Below are 11,900 nucleotides of genomic sequence, written 5' to 3'. Positions count from 1 at the left end.
AGACAAACTTCATCCGAAATCTGACAAATATATCCTTGTGGGCTATCCAAAGGAAACAAAGGGGTATTACTTCTACAATACATCTGAGAACAAGGTGTTTGTTGCTCGAGATGGTGTCTTTTTTGAGAAAGATCACATTTCCAAAATGACAAGTGGGAGAAAAGTAGACCTTGAAGAAATTCGAGTCGAACAACAAACTCTAGAGAATGCTCAAGATGACATTCAAGATGAAACTCAGAGATCTTTAGAAGAATCTGGTGAGGATCATGGTCAATCTAGAGATGTAACCCCGCGTAGATCGCAGAGATATAGATCTCAACCGGAAAGGTACTTAGGTATTTTGACGAACGAGAGCTATGACGTTCTATTACTTGAAAGTGATGAACCTGCGACTTACAAACAAGCTATGACGAGCCCTAGCTCCAAGCAATGGCAAGAAGCCATGCAATCTGAATTAGACTCCATGTCAGAAAACCAAGTATGGGATTTGGTCGATTTGCCAGATGGCTACCAAGCCATTGGAAGCAAATGGGTTTTCAAACCGAAAAAGGACAAGGATGGGAAACTTGAAGTTTTCAAAGCTAGATTGGTTGCAAAAGATTACAGGCAAGTCCACGGTGTGGATTACGATGAAACCTTTTCACCAGTTGCATTGCTAAAGTCTATTCGGATAATGTTAGCAATCGCTGCATATTACGATTACGAAATATGGCAAATGGATGTCAAAACCGCTTTCTTAAACGGCGTTTTAACAGAAACTGTGTTTATGACACAGCCTGAAGGTTTTAAGGATCCAAAGAATGCTAAAAAGGTATGCAAGCTAAAGAAATCAATCTACGGATTGAAGCAGGCATCCAGGAGCTGGAATATACGTTTTGATGAAGCAGTTAGTGACTTTGGTTTCATCAAGAACGCAGACGAATCTTGTGTATACAAGAAGGTCAGTGGGAGCAAAATTGCTTTCCTAGTATTATATGTCGACGACATATTGCTTATCGGAAATGACATTCCTATGTTGAACTCTGTCAAGATTTGGCTTGGGAAATGTTTTTCGATGAAGGATCTAGGAGAAGCACAGTAAATATTGGGCATCAAGATTTACAGAGATAGATCTAAAAAGATGATTGGACTTAGTCAAAGCACTTATATCAATAAGGTGCTTGATAGGTTCAAGATGGCAGACTCCAAGCGCGGCTACCTACCCATGTCTCAAGGAATAACTCTAAGCAATACTCAGTGCCCAAAAACACTTGATGAGCGTAGACGAATGAGTAGGATTCCGTATGCATCATTAATTGGTTCAATAATGTATGCTATGATATGTACACGCCCGGATGTTACGTACGCACTCAGTGCTACGAGCAGATACCAGTCAGACCTAGGAGAGGCGCATTGGACTGCTGCCAAGAACATTCTGAAGTACCTGAAAAGGCACAAAGATGACTTCCTGGTCTATGGTGGAGATGATGAATTAATTGTTAAAGGCTATATGGACGCAAGTTTCCAAACCGACAAAGATGATTTCAGATCACAGTCTGGGTTTGTCTTCTGCCTCAACGGAGGTGCAGTAAGCTGGAAAAGTGCTAAGCAAAGCTCCATTGCGGATTCTACAACTGAAGCGGAGTACATTGCTGCACATGAAGCAGCAAAGGAAGATATATGGCTAAGGAAGTTCATAGGTGAACTTGGTGTAGTCCCCTCCATTAAAGGACCAATAGCCCTGTATTGCGATAATAACGGAGCTATTGCACAGGCAAAGGAGCCTAGACACCACCAAAGAGTCAAGCATGTACTTCGTAGATTTCACCTTCTACGAGAGTTCGTTGAAAGAAAAGAAGTCGAGATAAGCAAGATTTGAACTGATGACAACATATCAGATCCATTGACTAAACCTTTGCCGCAGGCGAAGCACAACTCGCACACTGCAGCTATGGGAATCAACCATATTGGAGAATGGCTTTGATGTCCTTATTTAATGTTTTAAAGTTTTAGAGTTTAATTCTTTGTAAAACATTATTGGTTAATCATTCACAATAAATGAATAGAATTCATTTTTCCATTTAATTTGTGGTTTATTAAATGATGAGTCCCTTCAATTTGACGATATATTCAAGATAGACTGTCAGGACCAGTCCTGTGACTAAGAAATGTCTATCAAGTGAACTTGAATGTCAAAGGTTGAGAATGGTCCCTGGTCGGAGTTTTCTATAAAATTGGACGCATAGAAAACGTTAGACGACTAGAATGCAAGATGACTAGTAGTTCTGTTTCTTGAACTATGTGGACATGGCAATGTCATAATCATTTGCATAGATACTTACTTTGAGAAGACTAGTATCCGACAGACCTATGAAACTTTACTGTAAGAGATGAAAATCTGTCATAAGTAAATTTCATTAAAATTATTAGACACTAAATCCTCAATACCTGAGTGATTTGAGATTACTTGTTTGAGAACTGGTTACTTTGACGTTGACCAGCCGTCGCACCGTAAAAGGAGGCTATAAAGGCAACGCTTAGGTAATCACCTATCAAACGAAGTCTAATCTCAAGATCGCAAGATTGGGATTGTCCTCCCATAAATTGGGATGAGATGCTTAAAAGTTGTACAAGGCCACTCAGAGAGCTAGAAACTGTGAAATGCATGGCCGTGCTCGGATGAATCATTGGCTATGATTATCTGTTTATTTGATCAGTTGAACTCTGAAACCGAGAAACACCTCTGGACATAATAAGGATGACAACTCTTACCTTATGTTCAAGAGCAAGCATCGAGCGACAAAGGAATTAGGAAATGCACACTTGTCCCTAAGGACAAGTGGGAGACTGAAGGAAATAATTCCCTTGGTCCAAGTATGCATATAATATTAAGTCTAATAAATGCGGTTCAGTATTAATTAACAAGTTAATAATTCAGTGAGATCAAGTGAGCTGAATGCCTAGCTAGAGGCCGCTTCAGTTCAAGTGGAATTAATGATATTAATCCACAGCTTACTCTTGACTGAACCCGTAGGGTCACACAAATAGTACGTAAACGGATCAAGTATTTAAATGGCATTAAATACTCTTTCTATGGATATTCGGAATCGACGGATCTTGGTTTCAGTGGGAGCTGAGATCGTCACAAGCAAGTGAATACTCCGGAAACGATGATATTGCCGGAAACGGAAATATGGATCGCATCGGAAATATAAATATTATCCAAGTCGTAGATGTTGCCGGAAACGGAAACATGGTACGTATCGGAAAATATTATCGGAAATGGAAATATTGCCGGAATCGGAAATATTGCCGGAAACGGAAATATTGTCAGAATCGGAAATATTATCGGAATCGGAAAATAATTCCGGAAACGGAAATATTAAATTTTTGTTCCAAACGGAAATTAATTTCGGAATCGGAAATATTAAATATTGTTTGCATCGGAAATGAATTCCGGAACCGGGAATTTAATCGGAAGCGTATCGTACGTTTTAGCATCGGACGAGGCCTGCCGGACGAAGGCCCAGCACGAAGTCGGGCCATCGCCCAGCAAGCAAGACGCACGCAAACACACACAGCCCATGGCAGCGCCAGGGCCAGCGCGCCAAGGTGTGGCTGCGTAGCGTGGGCCAAGCGCACGCACGCGTGGGAGCCCTCATGGCTCCGTGCGTGTGTGTGTTTGTGTCCTTGCACAATTCCTAAATCTATTAGGATTTGGTGTATGATTAAATTCCTATTCCTAAAAGGATTATTTAATTAATTAGAGTCCTTGTAGGATTCTAAGTTTAATTAAATCGTATCCTACTAGGATTTCAATTCCCTTTCCAAACCTCTATAAATAAGGGCCTAGGGTCATAATTTATGGACATGGGATTGAAGTATTCTAAGGGTAAGTTTTGAAAGAAAAATAAGCCAAACACTTGCAAACACTTAACCGAATTTCCTAGTAACCTTAAGGGCGATTCTAGTTGGTCTAACTTGAGGCGGATCCGGACGTACTGTGGACTATCTACGGAGGGACGACAATTGGAGTCCTAAAGGCTTATTCTTGTTCGGTTCGGGCGCAGCTAGGGAGGGCACGCTACAAAGTGTATGCTCCTAAATTATGCTAAATGATTATGTGTAAATAATATGTTTCCTGGCATTAAGGTTTTTCCGCATGATTTATGTTTTGTCATATGTATCATAACCTAACAACACATTGACATTAGATATCATTGGTTGCGAGATGTGATTGAAGAAAAGAGAATGAAACTGAAGAAAGTCCACACCGACAAGAATGGTGTAGATATGTTGACAAGGGTAGTTCCCGGAAGCAAGGTTGAGCTTTGTAGTAAGCTTGCCGTGACGAGGTTCAAGTGATCATGTAATGATCGTGTCTTCCCCGTGATGGGCTGGAGGGGGAGATTGTTGTGGGTCCAGCCCACTTGTTGCACAAGTAAGTAATTTAACTTGTGTTTGTGAGCCCAAAATGTTGGGTTATGTTTTTAGTCCACTTGGGACTAAATTGGTTGGCTTATGTTAGAAGTCTTGGAGTGTTTTTTATGTTTAGTTATGACCTAAGGGAAGTTAGGTTGGCTGAGTGAGAAATCAGATCTAAACACACACTCAAAAAGGAGAGGAGAGAAAGAGAAGAAAGTGTTCGTAGTTTTCAGGGCAGCCATCAGAAAATTTCTTTTTGCCGGAGATTGAACGGTCGGATCGTGCTGATATTTAGTCATCTTGTTGAGGATACATAGGGCCTCATTTTGAACGGTTGGATCGTCGTTTTAAGCTCTGGTTTGTCTGTGGTCGCTGCTGGACAGAACCTACGTTTTTTGGTGATATTCTTCATCTCTTGTCTCTTAATTGTTGATCTCTTATGTATGGAAGTGTTGGTGGGTTGTGAACCTTTGTATGTCTGATTTGGGTTCTTTTTCCCTTAATTTTATCATAATAAGAGAAGGTGACAAGGGTGGACTCCTCACAAGTCCCGTGGTTTTTACTCTTCACATCGAAGGGGTTTTCCACATATAATTCGTGTGTTGTTGATTGCATTTTGTTCTTCCGCATTTGATTATTGTTGCTGTCCATTATTGGTTGATTGTTAGGTTATTTGTTTGGTGGATTATTTGTGGTCAATTGGAGTTGTATTGTTTGGTTGATTGTCTTGGAGGTGATCCTTGTGGGTAATTGATATTCTACTAGGGTCCTATCACTGCCTAGAGGTGAAACAGGTCACTTGTTCATATGGCTGTCAATTCTAACTTGAATCGTTGAACCGATTGTTTTGATTCAAAACTATTTATAAACCGCAAGCTTAAACCCAAAACCCAAAATCCGATCTGATCTGATTATATTTAATATGAGACCGAACCAATCAGAAAATATATACTCAATCACCCAATCTATACTAATATATTAAAAGGAAGACTTCAAGATTGGAGAATAACTCTCATTATCATCTTAACCAACTAATAATTGTTGTTTATCCATGCACATTAATTTATAAATACATGTTAACTTGAAGTCTAAAACAATTAAATCTTGTACTCCTAGCATTTTTCTACTTTTTCATATAATATATTTCACTTTTGTTAAAATCCGTATTTTAAATCAAACAAAACTATAATTTTTAGACGGAATGAGTATAACTTAGCGGTCGTTTGGTTCGTTGAAGTGGAATGGAATGGTATGGAGTCTCATACCAGGGAGGAATGGATTGTATTTCCCATACCAATTAAAAACTGTTTGGTTTGATCTAGGAATGGATTCTATCTCCCATTCATATTATTTGGTTCATTTCTGGAATGGAATTGTTTTCACTTTTTAAAAATATATACTTAATATAATTATATAAATTAAATTTAAAAAATAACTATAAAATCATTCGATACTCCATTGGAGATCCAACATGCATCAATCAACCAGATAACATCATATGTTATCGCTTCCCCTCCTAACACTTCCTTGGCATATTGGTCCATCTCCGATGCTTTCCCCGTCAATTATTACGCATCTCCAATATTTTAATTACAGAAGAAAAAAAAAATTTAAAAAAATGGAAAAGCTGATATATTTTCGACGCGAATAGACCCACCGGAAAAAATGCAACAGTAGTCGGTGATGATCGTTGTCGGTAATAGTCGCCGGACCGAAGGTCGTCGTGATAGTTGCCGGTCGAAGATGGTGGCTGGCTGGCGGCTGCACTCTACCCTATCTTTTATGAGTTAGGGTTTGTACCTTTGGTGGATTTTGAATCCTATGGTAAGGGGTGGGAATGGGATTTCATGGGTTTTGGGAAGAGATAGAACCCCTTTGGTATGAGACTCCATTCCCAAAAAACCTAACCAAACAATAAAAATAGATGGAATGAATTCTAACTCCATTCCAATCCATTCTAAAATGTCCAACCAAACGACCCCTTAGTGATTTCTAAAGCAATAATTGATGATCGAAGTTTGATGATTAGCGGCCGGCCATTTAATTGCATAGTACAACACTACCCCTCAACTATAACAGTACTTTATGTCAACAAAAAAAAAAACTATAACAGTACTCTAAAATGGCAAGTACAACCATAAGAATCAGTTTATTAATGGTGTATAAAGGGTGTAATTAATTAGGCCAAATTTATTAGTTGCATTTTCGGATAATTAATACTCCATTCACTCCCAAAATACGAAGTACTTGTTATACTCATTTAGGTATAAAGTCTTAGGTAATAGGCGGTTTTGTATAAATTGTTATTTTATTGAAAAATTAAATATAATACGAGTTAGTGAGATAGTTTTTTAGTTGAATTAGTTTTTTGGCCCGTACATCGTGCATAACATAAGGTAACGAAGACACCAATAAATGATATATAAAAATGTAATTTTTGATAATTTATTTTATATACATTAGCGTTAACAATGGTATACAATACGTACATACATTTGCAACCTTTTTATTTTCTAAATTTTCTATCCGCCAAATAGTATTGTACCAAAAGACATTGCTACACATTATAAGTAACACCTTACTTTCAATACGTATGAATATAGACCACGTGGTTTATTAAGGGATTAACCGATTATCAAATTGTGTTTTGCTTAAATCCAAAAGTAATATCGCCCGTTTTAGTCGTGTGTAGCCGCTGCAAGTACTGCATATATCACTATCAAATTTATTAAATTTCACAATTCACATGTTTTGCATGTTAACACAACAACGTTGATGAATCTCATAATTTGTCATATTTAAAACAATGCATCTAGATAGTGAATCAAAACACGAAAAAATACGAAATTAGGAGATCCTTAACAACATATTAATATCATCTCTCGCATATTCCCAAATCTTGCAATTTGTACAACAACATACAATTCTTTGCTACCCATCTCAACTAAGTCCAAGTCATGTATTGTCAATTTGGCAAAATCCTTTATTATGTAAACAAAGCCAACGTTTTCCTATAATTAACGGTATTACATTAAAATTAAAACATTGAAATATTCCCTCAAAAACTAAAGCATCGAACTCAAATAATCAAATAAGCAAAAAATTCAAAAAGAGAAGTACAAAGTTTTAACAATTGACATTGGTTTTAGGAAATTAGAAGAGGAATTTTATCACAAGATTGTTGATCCTTTGTTGTAGATATTGGAGTATGATTAAAAAAAAATCTAATGAAATAGGGAAAAATTTCTTTCATTTACATGACCAACAAATAAAAAACAATTTATACCTAGCGGATGACGTGCATAGCTACAATAGGGAAATGCTGCAAAATCATCCACGCCCTTTGTCCTATTACTCTTCAATTCTTCTACAACACCTTCTCCTTAAAAGAGCAAAAATTATATGGTTTATCAATAATACGAAAAGTTGAAATAAAAAAATTAATACGAAACCTTTTTTAATAACATGCGGGAATAAGTCTTGAACACTTTTGGCTTTGAGGTAGAAATGATAACCGAATTTCCTAAAGCCAGTAAAATCTAAATTGGAAAGGTAAAATCAAAATTAAGAATTGTAAATTGAGAACTAAAATATCCAATTATTTAAATGATAGACTTTAAAGGAATTTATAGATGAAGTATGTTACAGGATAATATGAAACCCAAGAGGAATTGTAATTAAAATATTAAATAGAGAATGTGAAGGGCAAGAAGTGCATTGAGTCACTGACCATTAAAAGAGAGTTGAAAAACACATGACAAACAAAATAGTAAAGTGACACATGACAACCAAAAGTACACTGACAAATGGCAAACAAAAGTAGACTAACACATGGCAATGAATGGTAATTGGTTTTGCTTTTTAAATATTAGGTATTGATGAGAGAGATGGTGATGACTAGACTTTACTGAGCAGAAAAGGAAACACATTAAAATATCGGTAAGGTCATTCCTAATGTGGAAAGTGTAACAAATATTAAAAAAAAGTGTAACAAGAATTGTGGGATAGATGGAGTGACATTTAGTGACACAAAACTTGTGCTAGGACGCAGTTCACCACTTACTATGATACACGGACACGGCAAAAATATGACTCTAACTGTTTCCAAAACGTGTCGGACACGCGATACTCGTTTCCGGGGATATCACCCTAAGGTACCAAACATTGAGTCTCGTGTCCCTGTTTCTCCGTATCCGTGCAACATAGGTCAACTATATATACTTTATGCATGTATCACTTTACATTGGTTGAGAATTTGAGATACCAATAAGGTCTTGTCTTAATAGTTAAAATTATAAGTATGTGCATGATAGATCACAGCTCCTAAATCTCCTCTCTCCCATTTGTAATTTGTGTTGCTCTTATAGTCCATTCGCATAAAAAAAAAAAAAAGTAATGATTAGAGTACTAGCTAGGTGCTATGAATAACTGAATATGTGGTCGTAGTCATGGATTCTAAGCACACACTAGTGTTTTGTTATCGGGAGCACAATAGACGAGCACAAAAAGACCACGTAATTTCCTTTCTATTCACAAATGTGTTAAAAACAAAAACTGAAAAACTCCTCTTTCTCTTTTTGTTCGCCTAGTTTGATAATAGTTGGTTTCCTCCACGCAATGCAATAAGCCAATTAATACTAGGGTCCTTGCATTTATTTTAATTTAAGGACAAATTAACTAATTTCCATTCCTTAATTTCGATCTATATAAAGGGATCAGACTAAGCTTGCTCCATACATATAATTATAAACACTAGCTAGCCTACAAGAAACAATGGAGTACGTTGAAATTTGTATATCCCTCCTTTCCCTTGTTCTTTTTTCCTACTTATTTCGTAGTAAAAATGGGCTTCCTACGAACTGGCCTCTTTTAGGTATGCTTCCTGCACTACTAAAAAATGTCCATAGAATTCATGATTACTTCATTCAAGTTATGGAAATATCTGATTTAACCTTCCTTTTTAAGGGTCCTTGGTTCACCAACATGTACTTGTTGGCTACCGTTGATCCCGCCAACGTTCACCATGTGATGAGCAAGAACTTTGTGAATTATCCAAAGGGATCTAAGTTGAATGAAATTCTCGATGTACTAGGAGATGGAATCTTTAATACAGATTATCAAGTGTGGCAATACCATCGAAAAATGGCTCAATCCTTTCTTGGTCATCCAAAATTTCATTCCTTTTTAGTTAATAAAACTTGGGATAAGGTTCAGAATGGACTTATCCCTGTCCTTGATCATGTCTCACAGAATTCTATCGATGTAGACTTGCAAGATTTGTTTGCAAGATTCACGTTTGATACAATATGTACCATTGTTATGGACTATGATCCGAGATCTCTATCAGTCGATTTTCCATGCCTTCCATCGTCTAAGGCCTTGGATGACGTCGAAGAAGTGATCTTCTATCGCCATGTAGTCCCATCTTGTGTTTGGAAATTCCAAAGGTGGTTAGATATAGGACAAGAGAAAAAGTATAGAAAAGCTTGGAAAACTCTTGATAATTTCATCTACAAATGCATATCCATGAAGAGAGAACAATCATCTAATAAGCTTAAGCAAAAGGAAGACGACGACGATAAGGTGAGTGCTGATCTACTAACTCTATATATGATACAAGATGAAAATCACAACACTCCATCTGGTAATCAAGGTGATAAGTTTTTAAGGGATACAATTCTAAATTTTTTTGTAGCTGGTCGAGATACAACTAGTGCTACGTTGTCTTGGTTTTTTTACCTACTCTCTAAAAACCCACGTGTCATTTCTATGATTAAAAAAGAACTAGAAAATATAACAATTAATAGGACAAACTTCAAAGAAGTCAGTAGCAAGTTAGTGTATCTTCATGGTGCTTTGTGTGAAGCTTTAAGATTATACCCTCCTGTTGTATTTGAGGCCAAGTCTCCTGTAGAGTCAGATATGTTACCAAGCGGCCATCATGTGAACCCGAATATGCAAATTATATTGGATATGTACGCGATGGGAAGAATGAAATCTATATGGGGAAATGATTGTGATGAGTTTAAGCCAGAGAGATGGATATCGGAACAAGGAAAGATTAGGCATGAACCATCATACAAGTTTATAGCCTTCAATGCTGGCCCAAGAACTTGCTTAGGGAAAGACATGGCTTTCACGCAAATGAAGATTATTGCAACAACCATAATTCAAAATTATGTCATACAAGTAGTGGAAGAACATCCTGTTATTCCTAATATTTCTATAATCCTTCACATGAAGTATGGGTTTAAAGTTAGAATACGACGTTCTCGATGATTAGTGCCCCGATGGAATCATAGTCGATCTCATAGATAATCATTGAATATTTATGTTGTTTATTTATTTTGTGAAATTGTGGTTGTTCTTGAATAAAGCCAAGGTACGTAATTCAACAAGCTACGTAGTTGCATTATTCCACCCATCTTTGTTTATTATATTAAATACCCACTTGTTGTATTTAAATAGAGAGATATGTAATATAATTTTTCGCCAACCACCTTATATAAACGTTAATTTGTATGAGTGTTTAAACTTTGTATTATAAAGTATCGCATTTATTATGAACGTGGTGAATACAGAATACCACCCCTTCCGTCCCTTAATACTCGCGCCGTTTTTCTTTTTGGGTCGTCCCTTAATACTTGCACCGCTTCTATAAATGGAAATTCTTACCAATATTATATTATTTCTCACACTTACCTACTAACGCACCTACACCACTACTCCCTACAAAAAATCATTTAAAAATTCACATACCCACTCACCACTCTTCATCCCTTACACATTTCCCACTAACTATATTAAAAAAATACTCCACTATCAACTAACACTATTAAATTATTAAGTCAATTCAAATGTTTTAAACTCTGCACCGGTTTAACCGGTACGAATATTAAGGAACGGAAGGAGTACGATTTTCTAATATGGTTCTCTAGGTGAATATCCACGCTGACACACCTTGCTAAGAATTTCTAGAAATTTGGTATTGTTAATCATGCAGCTCACAGTAATGCATGTATTGCATGATCTAACCTCCACATAATTCTTAGGGTAGTTATCGTAGTATTATAAACAATTCCACTAAAATTGACACCACACATAAATGACATGAACATAAATTAATTCGAAAACGACTTCATTAAAACAAATTGTCACACACATTGTGCATTTATTCTAATTCTAATACATATTTTAAGTTTTTGATAATTATGTAAACTATCCAAAATGAAGACGAACACGTTTTATAATACTTTTTGATTATTATTTTTGTATTTTTACATTAGCTTTGGAAAAAAGGAGATGAGAAGACTTGCTGTTTGGGCTTTCAATTGGATATTAATTGGGCCAGCAGTCCAAAGCCCAATGACTCTACACAACAACATCAACCTCATTCTAACTTACTTGGCTTGTCAGCCACCAACAAAGGCCCGAGGCCCAATTATAATAAATGACCTATGGGCACATTTATTACACAAACACTATAAATAAGCCGC

The 11,900-nt window shown here is 36.6% G+C and overlaps 1 protein-coding gene across 1 annotated transcript; it reads left to right on the top strand.

Annotated features, from left to right (window-relative positions):
- Window positions 1-9,113: 9,113 nt before the first annotated feature.
- Window positions 9,114-10,929, top strand: LOC110789669 (alkane hydroxylase MAH1-like). The gene has a single exon (XM_021994370.2). The coding sequence runs from the start codon at window positions 9,178-9,180 to the stop codon at window positions 10,681-10,683; it is 1,506 nt and encodes a 501-aa protein (XP_021850062.2). The 5' UTR covers window positions 9,114-9,177; the 3' UTR covers window positions 10,684-10,929.
- The last annotated feature ends 971 nt before the right edge of the window (window positions 10,930-11,900 follow it).

This window comes from Spinacia oleracea, chromosome 6 (genome assembly GCF_020520425.1).
Source record: "Spinacia oleracea cultivar Varoflay chromosome 6, BTI_SOV_V1, whole genome shotgun sequence".
NCBI classification, from domain to species: Eukaryota; Viridiplantae; Streptophyta; class Magnoliopsida; order Caryophyllales; family Amaranthaceae; genus Spinacia; species Spinacia oleracea.
This window is presented reverse-complemented; position numbering and strand designations above follow the sequence as displayed.

Excerpts from the sequence above, each read along its gene's own strand:
- LOC110789669 (XM_021994370.2), top strand. The coding sequence starts at position 9,178 with ATGGAGTACGTTGAAATTTGTATATCCCTCCTTTCCCTTGTTCTTTTT.